At 42.2% G+C, this 18,938-nt stretch overlaps 1 protein-coding gene across 1 annotated transcript; it reads right to left on the bottom strand.

Moving 5' to 3' along the window:
• Nucleotides 1-397: 397 nt before the first annotated feature.
• Nucleotides 398-16,494, bottom strand: LOC110487628 (CUB domain-containing protein 1). The gene is made up of 11 exons (XM_036971738.1): nt 16,264-16,494; nt 7,976-8,209; nt 7,351-7,701; nt 7,018-7,227; nt 6,500-6,856; nt 5,986-6,348; nt 5,528-5,725; nt 4,779-5,141; nt 3,916-4,272; nt 1,574-1,658; nt 398-1,432 (listed from the first exon to the last, which is right to left on the bottom strand). Exons 1-11 carry the CDS (start codon nt 16,328-16,330, stop codon nt 913-915), a joined length of 3,105 nt encoding a protein of 1,034 aa, XP_036827633.1. The 5' UTR covers nt 16,331-16,494; the 3' UTR covers nt 398-912.
• Between the last annotated feature and the right edge of the window lie 2,444 nt (nt 16,495-18,938).

Here is an 18,938-nt window from a genome sequence, read left to right as displayed (position 1 = left end):
TGACTTATTTTTTAAAAATATATATTTTTAAACCTTCGAACAGAGATGAGACAAAATTGTAAACACAGAGGTGTATTACCGCAAGAGGATTGTCATAATCTGTTGACCCTTGGCGTCTTGCTAAAGGTTTGGTTGTTTCCCTTAAAAAGTCCCTCTTGGTAACTACTTCAATGAAAACCTGCCATACAATCATCCTGCCTTCCGTGGTTGAAGTTCCTGTGGTTATAACAAACTACAAGCCAGGACTTTAAAGGTCACAGGTTTTAGCCAAAGAATGAAAGAATGTCACTTTTCCCATCACAATAAGACACCTTCTGAAGCAATATTGTTTTGGATTGATTCCCTTATCTATCCTAGATACAGTATTATTCACAATATCACACTGTACTCAGACCACTCAAAATGTCTAAGGAATTTATAAAAAAAAAAAGAATTGGCAGAGAAATTTATAAAAACACATATTTACAGAGAAAAACCCTTGCCACAAGGCATAAACAACGCTAGGTACAAAACTAACAAACAAAACAAGCAGCCCGGCTCTTAAACCCATAACACACCAGTGTCCAGGGCAACATTCAAGATATACTAGCATATCAAACTATTAAAATACTATCAAGAAATACACACAAAAACCAAGTAGACCAGTAATGTAAACACAGAAGAGCAGCACCGTGTGCCGTTTCAGAAATTACTCTCTAGGAGCTTGGAGGAAACAGACTCAGGCTCCAATGAAAGGCAGTAATAGTAATTTGTCTGATAGTCTTGTGCAGTAGGCACAACACCACTAATACAGACTCCCTGAATGTTACGCAAAGGCACATTTACACCCCATTTCTCCACTGCAGTGAACCTGAAACACATTGACCTATGTGAAATGAGTAACAGTAGTCCATCTCACAGTACCGCCTCACGCTAAATGGATTCCTCCCCCTTCGAGTCGATGAAGGTCCCTGGATCTAGGATTTGGTTTGCCCCCGACAGTCTAATCATATTAATGTCCCCAGTGCTCTTGAATGTGTAGAGCTCATTGTCTACCATCCTGCGGTCCATGAAGCCCATGCTGTCCTGGCGGTCAATGGGCGTGCGAGGTCTCGACGGGATGAAGGTTTCCGACGGGTCCAGGAAAGGTCTATACTCGTCCATCTCAGGCTCATGGTCTGCAGCTGTCTCTGTGATCTCTGGCACTCCATCCTGGAGCGCCATGAACGTCCGATAGGTGTCGACCGGCTGTCCTTGGAAGTGGTCCTGGATGGCGCCCACGTAGCTGGGCTCGCGCAACAGGTGGCTGTACACCATGGTGTCTTCGATGGAGGCGTAAACGTGAGACTCGCTGTCCGACCGAGTTTTGGGGAACACATGATCGCCTGGGATGAAGATATTCCCTTTCCCCATGCAGATGGAAGCCTCATTGACCATCGCTCTTTTCTTCTTCCTGCAAAGCACGAAAGAGGAATACAAATGGTTGAGTCAAGAACACATCACACTATGGGGGAGGGGGGAGGGGCAAGTCATAAAATGACCTCAACATCAAAGCTATATATATGGATTGTTTTGGTGAGGCAGGTGTTCTCACCTGAACACCAAGAAGACTGTCAGCACTATAAGCATAAGGAGCAGCACTGCTCCCACAGCACCCAGGATGCCGCTTAGGAGCAGCTCTACAGAGAGACACACACAAGAAGGAGAGAATCGTGATTACATATGGTAAGAATGAGACAAATATAGCTGCAAGTAGCAATGAAATGAGGTGCTGGCGTATGAGCAGGCTGGAACACAGTTGCATAGACGCATTATAAACCCTTCCTTGTAACAATTCAAAACACTCATCTTTGATGTATTGCGTTGCTTTTCTCAAATGTACTAGAGACAGTAATACATGCTGAGAGTTAAGGTTCACACATGAATTGCATGCAGTTTCATTAAAATGTTGTTATACATACACAGGACCTTCAGAAAGTATTCAGACCTCTTGACTTTTTACACATTTTGTTATAACCTCACTCTAAAATTGATTAAATTGTTTTCCCCCCCTCATCAATCTACACACAGTACCCCATGACAAAGCAAAACAGATTTTTAGAAATGTTTGCTAATTTATTCAACATAAAAAAACTGAAATATCACAAGTATTTACACTCTTTACTCAGTACTTTGTTGGAGCACTTTTGGCAGCGATTACAGCCTCGAGTCTTCTTGGGTATGACGCTGCAAGCTTGGTACACCTGTATTTGGAGAGTATCTCCCATTCTTCTATGCAGAGCCTCTCAAGCTCTGTCAGGTTGGATGGGGACCATTGTTGCACAGCTATTTCCATGTCTCTCCAGATGTTAGATCATGCTCAAGTCCGGGGTCTGGCTGGGCCACTCAAGTACATTTAGAGACTTGTCACGATGCCACTTCTGCATGTGTCTAAGCTATGTGCTTAGGGTCGTTGTCCTGTCCGGAAGGTGAACCTTCACCCCCCAGTCCGAGGTCCTGAGCGCTCTGGAGCAGGTTATCATCACTAGACTCCCAGTTCGTGCAGCTGAAAAACATCCCCACATGATGCTGCTGCTGCCACCATGCCTTACCGTAGGGATGGTGCCAGGTTTCTTCCAGATGTGACGCTTGGAATTCAGGCCAAAGAGTTCAATCTTGGTTTCATCAGACCAAAATAAATGTTTCTCATGGTCTGAGAGTCTTCAGGTGCCTTTTGGCAAACTCCAAGCGGGTTGTCATGTGCCTTTTACTGAGGAGTGCCATCTATCTGGCCACTCTACCATAAAGGCCTGATTGCTGGAGTGCTGCAGAGATGGTTGTCCTTTTGGAAGTTTCTCTTATCTCCACAGAGGAACTATAGAGCTCTGTCAGAGTGACCATCAGGTTCTTGGTTACCTCCCTGACCAAGACCCTTCTCCCCCGATTATGCAGTTTGGCCTAATGGTCAACTCTAGGAAGAGTCCTGGTGGTTCCAAACATCTGCCATTTAAGAATGATGGAGGCCCCTGTGTTCTTGGGGACCTTCAATACTGCAGAATGTTTTTGGTACCATTCCCCAGATCTGTGCATCGACACAATCCTGTCTCGACGCGCTACGGACAATTCCTTCAACCTCATGGCTTTGTTTTTGCTCTGACATGCACTGTCAACTGTGGGACCTTTTATATAGTCAGGTGTGTGCCTTTCCAAATCACGTCCAATCAATTGAATAGACCTCAGGTGGACTCCAATCAAGTTGTAGAAACATCTCAAGGATGATCAATGGAAACAGGATGCACCTGAGCTCAATTTCAAGTCTCATAGCAAAGGGGGTGAATACTTTAAATAAGATAGTTCTGTTTTTTATCAAATGTGCAAAAAGTATCTGTTTTTGCTTTTTCATTATGGGGTATTGTGTGTAGATTGCTGAGGGAAAAAAACTATTTAGAATAAGGCTGTAATGTAACAAAATGTGGAAAAATTCAAGGGGTCTGAATACTTTCCGAAGGCACTGTGTGTGTGTAGAGATATATCTCAACACCTGCTTTGACACAAAGAGAAGTTGAGTTATTAGGCTTTGATTGAGAGCGCAATATTTATTTCCTAGAAAGTTGTGATTTTCTCTTCCATCTCTTGACATATCGCTGAGCTTTTTTCACACTTAGAGGGATGAACATATATTCTGAGTTGAGTCAAGCTGAGTCAACTGTGTTGTTGATTATGAGATCATCAAGTACCCCTAATAATTCCCATACGTGTGTATTGATGTCATTTACGATATAGACATCCAATTAAAACAACTATTATTGTTTTCTTTTTGCCCTCAAATTTTAGATCACTTAAGAGTTGTTGAAATAACCAAAAAGGTCTTGTGAGACGAATGCTAGAATTATGCAGATATCTTAGCAAACATATTAGGTCACAACTCTATCGTAACATTACAAATAGGTCCCTTACGGCTAGTCTTCTGCAGGGTAACCTTGCTGAGCACACTGAAGTGTCCGTTCTCCGGCATACAGTTGGACATGTTGAGGTAGAAGCTCTCAGGGACCATCAGCTTGTCCTCTGCCTCCTTATCCTCCCTTCGACTCAATAGCTCCTCTGGAGAGCCCAGGGTCTGCACCTTGATGAATGTGTGACCCTTGCCACACTTGGGCTGGCTGATGTTGGTCAACAGCAGGTCGGCCTGGAGGTGGCCCGGCAGATTGATGATCCAGGACACGGTGGAGTATGGCTTCATGCCGCTGGGCCAGTTTGGGGTGGCCAGGAGGGCAGGGGAACCCATTCCGGGCTGGACTGTATATATGATGCTGTCTGAGGGACAAAAGGAAGTGACGAAGAACAATACATTTCCAATACAGTTTGAACACAGTGGTTGAAGAGAGTGAGAATGTCATTTCCCATTCAAACCATTGTTAAAACAAATCCCCTCGTCATTGCTGTATGTCTGTGCCCTCTTGTGGATGTTACACAAGGAACCATAAAAAGGTAAGTGAAGAGAGTATTAAAGTAACTGTCCAGTGTTTCCAGACGTCTATGAAATATGACCTACAATTAACTACAAAATGAGTGAAATTGTTTCCCGTACAATTTTGTTTAATTGATTATGTTAAAAAGCAGCTTTTCTGTGTTGGAATGGTGGTGGTGTACCCCCAACAACAGAATGGTGTGGGCTTATACCACCAATAGAGGTACAGGATGAGTCAACCACATTATTTGGGTATGAGTTAACAGAACTGTTAAGTGAGATTTTCACTGGATAGTTACTTTAAAATATTTTTTAAAAAATGAAAAAACAACTGCAAAACCAGTTAGCATACCTGAGATTTTTTTACTGAAGGACACATTGAGGAAAGGCCCTTGAATCAGGCTAAGGTCCTTCGCTGTGGCAGTAATAGAGACGTTGGAGTGCACTTGAATTTTGTGAATGATGCCTTCGGAGCAGAAGTAGCCAATGGAGGACCCATCACCCTCTGCTATGTGAAGGGAGACACTGCCATTGCACTCCTGTCCTGGAAGGGACTGCCTGAGGTTTCCTGTGGGGGACAGTAAATCCACGGTGCCATATACTGGGATAATGAGATGCCAGGTGAAGCTTTGGAGTAGCGTAGGGAGGCACGTCGGCATTTTAGGGACCGTAAGGAGAGTCCCAGTCACGGAGCACGAGTCTAAACTCCGGCATCCTGGAATAGATCCACAGAGGCTTGAGATATTATAATGGGTTTACATACATTCATATTCTTAGTCCATCACATCTTTAGATAACAAACAAAACACAAAGACCATTTGTTCTAGCTTTGTCACAAATATACTCTAATAAGAAGCTCTAACCACTAGGCAGCGTAGCGTAGACTAGTAACCGGACAAGGTACAAATCTGTCGTTCTGCCCCTGAACAAGCAGTTAACCCACTGTTCCTAGGCCGTCATTGAAAATAAGAATTTGTTCTTAACTGACTTGCCTAGTTAAATAAAAGGTAAAAAAGTGAGAATGGCATAGATACTGTCCATAGTGGTTTCTATGTTTTGGAAGCAATACATGCAACGCTAATGTATGTATTGTTACAGTACCTATGGTTTTTACGGCTGTCAGACGTAGGTCTTCACTTGGACAGTCCAGGAAAGAAAGCCTGGCTTTGGTCCCTGAGAGAACTGTGATCTTCTCCTGGAGCACAGAGTCCTTCCTCATCTCACAGTAGGGGTCAGATCCCCTCTTCTCAAAGTGGAGGACTAGCCCTTCATCCTCAGACAGATTTACAGTGCAGAGAACTGACCAGGGAATAAAAGACACACAGGCACAATCATCTTCTGAGAAATAGGTCACCGATCACCACTCATTTAATTTGATTGATTGATTGATTGAATGAATGAATGATCAGGCTACAATATGTTTTTTAAACATTTAGAATGGAAATATTAGTATTATATTGGTTTGGAAAAGTCTAGGGTTGGTTTAACAGATTGCAAGTATAGAATAAAGAAGCATTTTCGTATCTTACAACACAAATCATGTCATAACAATTTATTACCTGGATGGCCGCTCCTCATCACTGAGACCCTAAATTTGAGGGACAGGCCCGGTTTGGTCCTGTCCGTCTCACAGTTAAATAGGGTCATGGTGAAGCTGCCCTGCCTGTGTGTTGGCTGGGGGTCCGCCAGGGTCTTCTGGATGCCCACCTTCCCACGCGCCTTGTGGTACATCACCATCAGCTCCTTTTTCTGGCAAAGAGACTCTGTGTGATTCAGGAAGTTAACCGTGTAGTTATGCATGCCGGGCACCGTGAAGTCCCACCTCATCAGGTCGTCATCAGGGAAACCTCTAGGGTAGTTGGCTGAGAGGAAGTCTGTATCTGACACCCCTCGAGGTAGGTTGACTTTTACCACAGCCAGCACTGGAAGGAAAGGGGTTAAATGAGGTATAATGACATGACAAATTCTGTAAAGGGAGGTCTACCGAATACATACAAGCTAATAGAGATGAACTCAGTGACCTCAACAGGCATTTATTTTTTATGGCTCCTCCAACAGCTGCCAGACACTAACTTTTAATTTCCGGTCCGACGGTGACCTTGAAATCCAGCGGCTCCAGCTTCCTATCCCTAGGGACCTGCAGGGACTCCCGGCCCTTGTACAACACCTGGATTCTAGTGATGCTGCCGCCTAGGCAAAAAATGCCGATGGTGGCGAGCCCGGTGCGCTGGTACGTGATGATGGTGTAGGTATGCTCGTCAGGACAGGTCTCAGAGGGTGGAATCTGTCTCATTCCCGGCGATGGGAAGTCCAGCTGGAAGGAAAGGCCAGGTGGTACTTTCAGGTCCCAGGTGAAGGTTCTGTTGAAGTCTGGGAAGAGGGAGGACTCCGTCTGGACGATGTTCCCACTGCAGGTGATCTCTGTGCAATCTGGAGGAGGAAAAACATTGTATTAGTGAAGCTAACAGATGAGCAGCTTTTGCACTGTCGAGACTATTTCATTGGGTCCATTGTGTTAGGCATGCTCAATCAAATGCTATTAGAAGTCAGGGCCCTGCTGAGGCCAGGAAAATGGGTCTGAGGCATCTTACCAATCTCTCTGTTGATCTCCACACTGAAGACATCTTGTGGCTGTGGGCAGGTGAACTTCACAGAGGTGTTGCGGGCAGCTCTCAGGACGAGTTCTTTGGGGTTGCAGGTAGGCCCCTCCCCAACACACACACTGCACTCTTTGGCTTTGGTGTTTCTGCTGATGGTGACAATAGTGTCTGGCTCTGGAGTCACTGAGATCATCCGGCTCTCTGAGGAAAATTTGAAACGTAAACACTAATTTATAGATCTGATATTTCAACAAAAGATAATTCACTGTACATACACTTCTCACATTAGAGTTAGACATGAACAGAACAGTTGAAAGAGCTTACGTTTCTTTATGGGTTTGGCTGTGAATATAGAGGAATCCACCTCTCTGCCTTTTGGAACTTGCAAAGACACCGTGGATTGGCTCGGTATATGAAGGTGAGCCACGAGGCCATTCTTGCAGTATGTCTGAGTTTTGACCTCTCGTTCAGTGTTGGTCCTGGTTACAGTGTACTGGTAGCCATCTTGACACAACTCTGATTCAGTCATCTCCTTCAGCCTGTCAACAGGGAAGTCCAAATTCATAACGGTCTTCTCCGGCACACTTAGGTCCCAGACGAGTGTTCTAATGAACTCTGAGAAGAGGGAAGGCTGAGCCACACCTGTGGCAGGGCTGCAGGTGTCATTGGTGCATTCTGGGTAAAATAAAATCACATAACAGGTAAGACCAGAAGAAACCTAAACAAAACCTGCTTAACGGTTCACCCTTGGGGTCAGATCTAAAAGGTAGCCTTAGCTGTTTTTATGCAGCATCTTCGCTGACAACTACCACCCCAGGATGTCAAATTCTGAAGCATCTGCCTGTGTTGTACATATTTTTGACTGTGTAAATACAGCAATACTGGTTTGATCGAATTGAGCTGGCAGTCTAAAATGAAATCCAATACTACAAAGTTTCTCTAGACTCACCGATTTTCCTGTGGATCTGGATGACAAAAGCACTTTGTGGTGGTTCAGTGCAGTTGAAGAGCAAGGTGACATCCTCATCGGGGACCAGGGCCAGCGATGAGTGACAGGTCGTCTGGGTGTCATTCTCAGTGCCATTGACCTTGCATACGGAACACTGTTCCAATGGAAGGAGCAGTGAGGACGACACAGTCACAGTAGCATCTTTGTCAGGGCGGACGGTCATGCGCAGACATTCTGAGTGAACAGAACAAAGAAAAAGGTTATTTTGAATATTTTCCAAAGTCCAAACTGAAAAGGCTAGTTCACTACTATGTCATTGTCGAGTAGGAAAACTGTTGTTGTAGTCAATGAACTAAAGGTAACAGAAATACATGGAAAAAAAGATTAGAAAACAGTGACATAGTAGTTAAGTTTCACTGAACATTGGGAGCAGGCTAGAACCCATGGTCATGTCTGGACTTAAGGCTGCACCAGTTATTTCACAAATACACATCCGTACAGAACACTACAAGTTCCTTCAAAGGAAAATATGAATGGAGGTTCTGGGCAATTCCACGATAACGGAATTACGCTTTCACTTTAAAAAAATGTAAACCAATCAAAAACCATTGATTTCAAAGTTTAACAAACCATACAACTATGCACAAGGCCTACTTTGAACAATTTCCACTGAAAATGTTACAAAAACTAATTTAGTGGAAGAACTGTGCAGATGTCAACTTTGGTAACGGAAATATGGTCAAATCTATTTTTATGTAAGCACGTTTTCCCAAAACTCTTAAATATCTGCTCCGAATTAAGATTCAAAGATATCTTCAGAAAGAATGGGTTGTCAAACTATGATTGAAAAAAATATATTTGGGTTATTGAACTACAGCAAGTCAATTGGATTTACACCTGGTAACGGAATTATGGTAATGGGTTCCTGGTTTGTACTAATCAGAAATGCCAAATTATGGATATGAATGTCATTCTCCTCATGCTTCACAAGTTTGGGCATCACACAGCAGAGCACAGTAGAGTACAGTGCAATACAGCACAGTAGGGTAGAGTTCAGTAGAGTGCAGCAGAGTACAGTGAGCCCAGTACAACATACTGTACTCTACTTCTTTACTGTACTCTACCGGTACGCCATCCAAACTTGTGAAACACGCCTATGATAGTCTGGTCCGTCTGTAGATGTTAACATCGGGGTCAGGAAGGGACCAAATTGCAACTACTATTCAACATCCATGGACGTTTGGTGCTCAGTGGTTGAGGATGCTGGTTACAGTAAATGGAAAGAGAAGGGGCTCATGGGTAGGTGTCAGTAAGAGCTGGGAGAAGTGACATTAACTGGAGAGTGAGAAAGGCAGAGAGGGAGAGAGAGGGAGGGGTTGTCCAGACTTGACAATTTAAAAACTCTTGTGGTTTGACCACCAGACAACAGAAAATGCCAACTGTGGTTTGTGACTATTTTGATTTCCCATTTTAGCCAATTCAGTTGCAGTAATTATTTTCGTTTGGTAACGGAATTACGAGTTTTAATCACTTAATCACTAATAATTCATAAACAAAATGTATATGAGTAAAATCACTAACTAATTAGTAGGTCTGGCATTACTTGTTACTTCTGTGAACTTACATTATCCTGCCTCTTCATGAAGGAGAGAAATTAGAAAATATCTTAGATGTGTGGGTTTTTGGTAACAGAATCACAAAGCAATATTTCTTAAACTTACAGAAAGTATATAAAAAAAATGTAAAAACTAAAATACAAGTGTTGATATTAGTTGGCAGAGGTCTTTACATCAACGTTAGTGTTTTGAAGTTTTTCTGATACCTTTTAAGACTCCTTTTCCATCTGTTTATCCAGGAATCTTTCATTTTTAAGATGTAAAATGATTGAAAAATGCCTTAATTCCCCAAAAATAGACTATTAGCTTCCATATGTCACCTAACTTGACATGTTCCAATCAACTTTGGTGCTCATGGGTCCTGTTTGTTTGTTTTACCCCCTTTTCCTCCCCAATTTCGTGGCATCTATTTGGTAGTTAAAGTCTTGTCTCACCGCTCCAACTCCCGTACAGACTCGGGAGAGGCGAAGGTCGAGAGCAGCCAAGCTGCACTGCTTCTTGACACAATGCCCACTTAACCCGGAAGCCAGCCGCACCAATGTGTTGGAGGAAACACTGTGCACCCGGCCCTCCATAGGAGTCGCTAGTGCGCGATGGGACAAGGACATCCCTGCCGGCCAAACCCTCCCCTAGCCCGGACGATGCTGGGCCAATTGTGCGCCACCCCATGGGTCTCCTGGTCGCGGCCGGCCTCGACAGAGCCTGGACTTGAACCCAGAAACTCTATTGGCACAGCTAGCACTGCAATGCAGTGCCTTAGACCACTGCGTCACTCGTGCGCCACTTGAGGCCCTCATGGGTCATTTTTAATGGAAATGCCCTTCTGTTACGTTCAAATTGACAGGAAGTACGCTGTATCAAGTCCTGTGTCAGATGACTGGTCTATGCCCAAACTTACCATGGTAGGATCTCTTTTGTCTTTGAATAGCATATCGACATATTAACAATTCAACATTAATAACATAACCAAACAATGAAATATACTCTACTGGCATATCCAAGTTCCAGAGTGGGGATCTGATACTTTTACAGTTATAATATAATTTGTAAGCATTACCAACAGAGTATCCTCTACCAGGCTTTCACCTTATATATGAAAGCCTGTAGAAGTTCTTGTCCGAAAGAGGCTTAAAAAGGGATAGTTCACCCAAATTACACATTGGCTTCCTTACTCTGTAAGCAGTCTATGGACAAGGTGTGAAAGCAATCCATGCCTTGGTTTAAATTCCTTGGCACGGTTTCCACATGCTAACGTTTGAGTATTTGTGGCACAAATCCAATTCAAGTTATGGGACAAATATTACCCTGTAATCAATCTATGGACAAAAAGGCTGAGGAAATCAATATGTCATTCTATAATTTGGGTGATCTATATCTTTAAAAGAAGTTAGAGTATCTAGAGACGGAAGCGAAACATCCGGCTCCCTTTATCTAATAGGGGCGGGGCCGCTCTGGTCTGCTAATTTGGGGGCATTCAGTTTGCGGAACGGTTTGTACTGAACAACAAGTTACCCCAAAACATTCTTGTACACTCTTGAACAGACAAAGGTACGTTTGCACAGTTCTGTGGGTGTGCCTTGAAGCAATGAGTGACGTATTTAAAAGGCAGCGGTGCATTTCGGCCCACAACCCAAACCCTCTCCGTTTTTCAACTGGTCTTTCAGTACAGCACCATTTCCATTTAATTTAATGTTCCACTACGTTTTTCCGTACTGGATACTGGAAGCCGAGGCTACCAACAGAGTGAATGAGAAAATAGATAAAAAATGTTCGCCCTCTGCGGGTGATTAGCAGGATGTGCAATGATACAAGTAAACAGAGGGCTGTGATTGACATAGTAGGCAATTTAACCAATTTCTCTGTAAAAAATGGACAACAACTTTAAAACTTTGATATACCTGTAGAGTATATTATGTTACACAATATATAGAAAAAGTAATCAGATATTATCATGTTTATATTTATCAATATTAATTAATTAAGAAAATTGTTATTGCAATCAAAATACTAATCATATTACAGAGCAAAGCGGAAAAGCTTAATAATTTTGCTTTGTAGCAACTGGCTATGTAAAAGGACCCATGAGCACCAAAATGCAAGAGTCTAAAAAATTTTTGAAAGTAAGGTATATCAAGCAGATGGAAAAGGGTTTTAGAAACATCTACCAGAAAAAGTCTTAATACATCAAAACACTATATTGTTGAAGTTAAGACCCTTGCCAACTAAAATCAACATTTATATTAACTTTTGCAGAAATGATTTTCCTCTTGTAAATTTAAGAAATATTGCCTAGGGTCTTGTCATCCTGTTACCAAAAACCCACATACACAATACAGTTGAAGTCTGAAGTAAACATACAATTAGGTTGGAGTCATTAAAAAACGTTTTTCAACGACTCCATAACAAGAAATTTAACAAACGATAGTTTTGGCAAGTCGGCTAGGACATCTAATTTGTGCATGACACAAGTCATTTTTCCAACAATTGTTTACAGACAAATTATTTCACTGTATCACAATTCCTGTAGGTCAGAAGTTTACATACACTAAGTTGACTGTGCCTTTAAACAGCTTGGAAAATTCCAGAAAATTATGTCATGGCTTTAGAAGTTTCTGATAGGCTAATTGACATAATTTGAGTCAATTGGAGGTGTACCTGTGGATGTATTAAGGCCTATCTTCAAACTCTGTGCCTCTTTGCTTGACATCATGGGACAATCAAAAGAAATCAGCCAAAACCTCAGAAAAAAAATTGGAGACCTCCACAAGTCTGGTTCATCCTTGGGAGCAATTTCCAAATGCCTGAAGGTACCACGTTCATCTGTACAAACAATAATAGTATGCAAGTATAAACACCATGGGACCACGTAGCCGCCATACCGCTCAAGAAGTAGACGCGTTCTGTCTCCTAGAGATGAGCGTACTTTGGGGCGAAAAGTGCAAATCAATCCGAGAACAGCAACAAAGGACCTTGTGAAGATGCTGGAGGAAACATGTATAAAAGTATCTATATCCACAGTAAAACGAGTTCTATATCGACATAAGCTGAAAGGCCGCTCAGCAAGGAACAAGCCACAGCTCCAAAACCACCATAAAAAGACAGACTACGGTTTGCAACTGCACATGGGGACAAAGATCATACTTTTTGGAGAAATGTCCTCGGGTCTGATGAAACAAAAATAGAACTGTTTGGCCATAATGACCATCGTTATGTTTGGAGGAAAAAGGGGGAGGCTTGCAAGCCGAAGAACACAATCCCAACCGTGAAGCACGGGGTGGCAGCATCATCTTGTGGGGGTGCTTTGCTGCAGGAGGGACTGGTACACTTCACAAAATAGATGGCATCATGAGGGAGGAACATTATGTGGATATACAGTGCCTTGCGAAAGTATTCGGCCCCCTTGAACTTTGCGACCTTTTGCCACATTTCAGGCTTCAAACATAAAGATATAAAACTGTATTTTTTTGTGAAGAATCAACACCAAGTGGGACACAATCATGAAGTGGAACGACATTTATTGGATATTTCAAACTTTTTTTAACAAATCAAAAACTGAAAAATTGGGCGTGCAAAATTATTCAGCCCCTTCACTTTCAGTGCAGCAAACTCTCTCCAGAAGTTCAGTGAGGATCTCTGAATGATCCAATGTTGACCTAAATGACTAATGAGGATAAATACAATCCACCTATGTGTAATCAAGTCTCCGTATAAATGCACCTGCACTGTGATAGTCTCAGAGGTCCGTTAAAAGCGCCGAGAGCATCATGAAGAACAAGGAACACACCAGGCAGGTCCGAGATACTGTTGTGAAGAAGTTTAAAGCCGGATTTGGATACAAAAAGATTTCCCAAGCTTTAAACATCCCAAGGAGCACTGTGCAAGCGATAATATTGAAATGGAAGGAGTATCAGACCACTGCAAATCTACCAAGACCTGGCCGTCCCTCTAAACTTTCAGCTCATACAAGGAGAAGACTGATCAGAGATGCAGCCAAGAGGCCCATGATCACTCTGGATGAACTGCAGAGATCTACAGCTGAGGTGGGAGACTCTGTCCAAAGGACAACAATCAGTCGTATATTGCACAAATCTGGCCTTTATGGAAGAGTGGCAAGAAGAAAGCCATTTCTTAAAGATATCCATAAAAAGTGTTGTTTAAAGTTTGCCACAAGCCACCTGGGAGACACACCAAACATGTGGAAGAAGGTGCTCTGGTCAGATGAAACCAAAATTGAACTTTTTGGCAACAATGCAAAACGTTATGTTTGGCGTAAAAGCAACACAGCTGAACACACCATCCCCACTGTCAAACATGGTGGTGGCAGCATCATGGTTTGGGCCTGCTTTTCTTCAGCAGGGACAGGGAAGATGGTTAAAATTGATGGGAAGATGGATGGAGCCAAATATAGGACCATTCTGGAAGAAAACCTGATGGAGTCTGCAAAAGACCTGAGACTGGGACGGAGATTTGTCTTCCAACAAGACAATGATCCAAAACATAAAGCAAAATCTACAATGGAATGGTTCAAAAATAAACATATCCAGGTGTTAGAATGGCCAAGTCAAAGTCCAGACCTGAATCCAATCGAGAATCTGTGGAAAGAACTGAAAACTGCTGTTCACAAATGCTCTCCATCCAACCTCACTGAGCTCGAGCTGTTTTGCAAGGAGGAATGGGAAAAAATGTCCCTCTCGATGTGCAAAACTGATAGAGACATACCCCAAGCGACTTACAGCTGTAATCACAGCAAAAGTTGGCGCTACAAAGTATTAACTTAAGGGGGCTGAATAATTTTGCACGCCCAATTTTTCAGTTTTTGATTTGTTAAAAAAGTTTGAAATATCCAATAAATGTCGTTCCACTTCATGATTGTGTCCCACTTGTTGTTGATTCTTCACAAAAAAATACAGTTTTATATCTTTATGTTTGAAGCCTGAAATGTGGCAAAAGGTCGCAAAGTTCAAGGGGGCCGAATACTTTCGCAAGGCACTGTATTGACACAACATCAAGATATTAAAGCTTGTTCGTAAATGGGTCTTCCAAATGGACAATGACCCCAAGCATACTTCCAAAGTTGTGGCAAAATGGCTTAAGGACAACAAAGTCAAGGTATTGGAGTGGCCATCACAAAGCCCTGACCTCAGTCCCATAGAAAATTTGTGGGCAGAACTGAAAAAGCGGGTGCAAGCAAGGAGGCCTACACCCTGACTCAGTTACACCAGCTCTGTCAGGAGGAATGGGACAAAATTCAAATAAATTATTCTGACATTTCACATTCTTAAAATAAAGTGGTGATCCTAACTGACCCAATACAGGGAATTGTTACTAGGATTAAAATGTCAGGAATTGTGAAACAGTTTAAAATGTATTAAATGTAAAATCAAGTCAGTGTCTGGTGTGGCCACCAGCTGCATTAAGTACTGCAGTGCATCTCCTCCTCATGGACTGCACCACATTTGCCAGTTCTGTGCTGTGAGATGTTACCCTATTCTTCCACCAAGGCACCTGCAAGTTCCCGCAAATCCGACCGTCACCCCTGCCTGGTGAGACAAAACCGTGACTCGTCAGTGAGGAGCACTTTTTGCAAGTCCTGTCTGGTACAGTGACGGTGGTTTTGTGCCCATAGGCGAAGTTGTTGCCGGTGATGTCTGGTGAGGACCTGCCTTAAAACAGGCCTACAAGCCCTCAGTCCAGCCTCTCTCAGCCTATTGCAGACAGTCTGAGCACTGATGGAGGGATTGTGCGTTCCTAGTGTAACTCGGGCAGTTGTTGCCATCCTGTACCCGTCCCGCAGGTGTGATGTTCGGATGTACCGATCCTGTGCAGGTGTTGTTACACGTGGTCTGCCACTGCGAGGAAGATCAGCTGTCGGTCCTGTCTCCCTGTAGTGCGGTTTTAGGCGTCTCACAGTTTGGACATTGCAATGTATTGCCCTGGCCACATCTGCAGTCCTCATGCCTCCTTGCAGCATGCCTAAGGCTTGTTCACACAGATGAGCAGGGACATCTTTCTTTTGGTGTTTTTCAGAGTCAGTGGAAAAGCTCCTAGTTTTCATAACTGTGACCTTAATTGCCTACCGTCTGTAAGCTGTTAGTGTCTTAACGACTGTTCCACAGGTGCATGTTCATTAATTGATGGTTCATTGAACAAGCATGGGAAAAGGCGTTTAAACCCTTTACGATGAAGGTCTGTGAAGTTATTTGGATTTTTACGAATTATCTTTGAAAGACAGGGTCCTGTCCAGTGTTTGTTATTTTGCCCATCTTAATCTTTTCTTTTTATTGGCCAGTCTGAGATATGGCTTTTTCTTTGAAACTCGGAATCCCGGAGTCGCCTCTTTACTGATGACGTTGAGACTGGTATTTTGTGGGTGCGGTTTAATGTACCCGCAACATTAAATATCTATAATATATTTCTGATCTAATGTTATTTTAAAATGGACAAAAAGTGCTTTTATTTCAAAAACAAGGCCATCTTTATCAAGTGACCAAACGTTTGAACGGTAGTTTATATCAAATTAAAAACTAGTGACCACTTTAGTATATAATTCTTCAGTTTATCGACATATTTTGCAACATTGAGAATGGGGAGGCCACACTCAATACATAATTAGCAACTGATTGTTAACGCCTGCTTGCTAAGTTTGAAAGAATGTTTTGAACGTTCTCTCACCTGACAGGTTGAGGAGCAAAGTCACAATTCCCAGGAGCGCTGGAGCGCATTTTTTTGTGAGCCGCATGTCCACTGATAAAACAACAAAGAGATGTGCCTAAATGATTCCGGATAAATGTTATCAAACCCACTATATTTGCATTTTGTAAAATCTCAGGTTAAAACATTTTCGATGGCGGTGACAGAGCAGTAACTTCCTGATGTACATTACCTGTTACACGCAGAGGGCGTGTACCCTACCATAAATGGGTAACCTGTTGAAACTTGACCGAATAGTGTAGTTGACAGGCTGGTCTCATAGACGAGACGTAACATAGTAAATGAAAATCCAGGACACTCAAATTAGTATGATACAGTATGTTGAGTATTGGTGTGGTTACATAACACAGAGATTTACTCAAGACAAAAACAAAAGCAGGGTGGTTTATCTGGTGCATAACGTGAACATATAGCAATTGTTTTTGTTTTTTAAATTTTTGTCATTTAGAAGATGATATCATCCAGAGTGATTTACAATAGTGAGTGCATACATTTTCATAATTTTTTCTCATACTGGTCCACCCCCCATTCGTGTTCCAATCTCATCATGGACAACTTTAGCATTTTAGCTAATTAGTAACTCTGCATCTACTTAATCATTTTAAGCTACAGTACCAGTCAAAAGTTGGGACACACCTACTCATTCAAGGGTTTTTCTTAATTTTAATATGTTCTACATTGTAAAATAATAAAACTATGAAATAACAGATATGGAATTATGTAATAATCAAAAAAGTGTTTGGGATTCTTCAAAGTAGCCACCCTTTGCCTTGATGACAGCATTGCACACTCTTGGCATTCTCTAAACCAGCTTCATGAGGTATTCACCTGGAATGCATTTAACAGGTGTGCCTTGTTAAAAGTTAATTTGTGGACTAAGCCAATCAGTTGTGTTGTGACAAGGTAGGGGTGGTATGCAGAAGATAGCCCTATTTGGTAAAATACCAAGTCCATATTATGGCAATAACAGCACAAATAAGCAAAGAGAAATGACAGTACATTATTGCATTAAGACATAAAGGTCAGTCAATCCAGAACATTTCAAGAACTTTTAAAGTTTCTTCAAGTGCAGTTGCAAAAACCATCAAGTGGGGGCGGAGCTTGCATGTTGGAGTGAACGGCTGTGTGTGAGAGAGGCTCCTGCAACTTTCTAACTTAACCTGGACACCAAAATCGAGAGCACTATTCGAACTGTGGCTTCGCAGCAGGGGCGTAGCCAGAATGTTTTGGGGGGATAGGCCTAGAAAAATTTGGATAGGCATTTTTTCTACTTGTTTATTACATTTATTTTGCGATGTGCACCGTATATTATTTAGTAATACAATTGTTTTATACTAGTGCATAGTACTTGGAGCAACCTCGTTACATATACAAATAATTACCCATCCCAGCATATTAAAACAAGACAGTAACTTTAGACCAGTTGCCAACTTGCCAACAACATAAAACTCATCTTCAGGTGCACTTTAATCTCGATGGACAAACAAGTCTATATTCGATGTTACCATTTATACCATGGCGGGCAGTAGTACTATAGTAGTAGTACCTTACCTTTAGTAGACATATCATAAGGCGTGACCTACATCACAAGGCGCAGACGGCGAAGCTTTGAGTTGAATATGGTGATGATTTCATCATAATCCAATGTATCTGTCAATTCACACTCAAAAGACAGCAAACTGAAGTGGTTCAGCCAGCCGCTTGTCATTGATGTGCGAAGACGATTTCTTATCCTAGTTGTTGTTGAGAAAAGTCTCTCCACACTGCATGATGTCATTGGAAGGGTGACAATGAGCCTGAACAGAGTTTATATTAGGGAAAATATCATCAGGGCAGGTGTCAAGTACACTCATTATGGAGGAAAAGTAATTATTTCCCATGTTCATTTTGCGACTCAACTGCTGAATAAAAACAGTGAATTCAGCATCCTCATATTAATCCTGATATTAATGATGATCGCATGTGGTCTTCAGCTGCACTTTAAGGCCGCAGGTTTGAGATTCTTTGGAAAAGGAGGCTGCCGATTGCATAATCACATACAGTGAGGGAAAAAAGTATTTGATTCCCTGCTGATTTTGTACGTTTGCCCACTGACAAAGAAATGGTCGGTCTATCATTTTAATGGTAGGTTTATTTGAACAGTGACACAAAATAACAACAAAAAAATCCAGAAAAACGCATGTCAAAAATTGTATAAATTGATTTGCATTTTAATGAGGGAAATAAGTATTTGACCCCCTCTCAATCAGAAAGATTTCTGGCTCCCAGGTGTCTTTTATACAGGTAACGAGCTGAGATTAGGAGCACACTCTTAAAGGGAGTGCTCCTAATATCAGCTTGTTACCTGTATAAAAGACACCTGTCCACAGAAGTAATCAATCAATCAGATTCTAAACTCTCCACCATGGCCAATACCAAAGAGCTCTCCAAGGATGTCAGGGACAAGATTGTAGACCTACACAAGGCTGGAATGGGCTACAAGACCATCACCAAGCAGCTTGATGAGAAGGTGACAACAGTTGGTGTGATTATTCGCAAATGGAAGAAACACAAAAGAACTGTCAATCTCCCTCGGCCTGGGGCTCCATGCAAGATCTCACCTCGTGGAGTTGCAATGATCATGAGAACGGTGAGGA

Source organism: Oncorhynchus mykiss, chromosome 32 (assembly GCF_013265735.2).
Source record: "Oncorhynchus mykiss isolate Arlee chromosome 32, USDA_OmykA_1.1, whole genome shotgun sequence".
Taxonomy (NCBI): domain Eukaryota; kingdom Metazoa; phylum Chordata; class Actinopteri; order Salmoniformes; family Salmonidae; genus Oncorhynchus; species Oncorhynchus mykiss.
The sequence above is the reverse complement of the archived record's forward strand: the minus strand, read 5'-3'. Positions and strand labels throughout refer to the sequence as shown.